Here is a 322-nt window from a genome sequence, read left to right as displayed (position 1 = left end):
CATCACGTCTTCCTCCACTGTCCCTATCCATCCCTTCAGCTTCATCCCCCTCAGCAGCCCTGATGGACCCGTCCTGATCCAGAACCTCCGAATCGCCGGGACCATCACTGCACGGGAGCACAGCGGGACCGGATCACACCCCTACACCCTGTACACCATCAAGGTGAGGACCACAAGATGATGCATAACCTGCAGAATTCAGTGTAGTGGGCGGCAGAAATAGGCGGGTCTCCGGTGTAGTGGGCGGCAGCAATAGGCGGGTCTCCGGTCTAGTGGGCGGCAGCAATAGGCGGGTCTCCGGTCTAGTGGGCGGCAGCAATAG

General features: G+C 59.9%; 1 protein-coding gene across 1 annotated transcript in view; it reads left to right on the top strand.

Moving 5' to 3' along the window:
• LOC108804112 (sorting nexin-19-like) overlaps positions 1-322 on the top strand; it is a 5,568-nt gene that overhangs the window by 2,712 nt on the left and 2,534 nt on the right. The window contains exon 3 of the mRNA XM_018575873.1: positions 15-163. Coding sequence (XP_018431375.1) covers positions 15-163 — 149 coding nt within the window. The remainder of the gene's footprint in view (positions 1-14; positions 164-322) is intronic.

The sequence above is a fragment of the Nanorana parkeri genome, unplaced genomic scaffold (genome assembly GCF_000935625.1).
Source record: "Nanorana parkeri isolate BGI_ZX_2015 unplaced genomic scaffold, ASM93562v1 scaffold5210, whole genome shotgun sequence".
NCBI classification, from domain to species: Eukaryota; Metazoa; Chordata; class Amphibia; order Anura; family Dicroglossidae; genus Nanorana; species Nanorana parkeri.
This window is presented reverse-complemented; position numbering and strand designations above follow the sequence as displayed.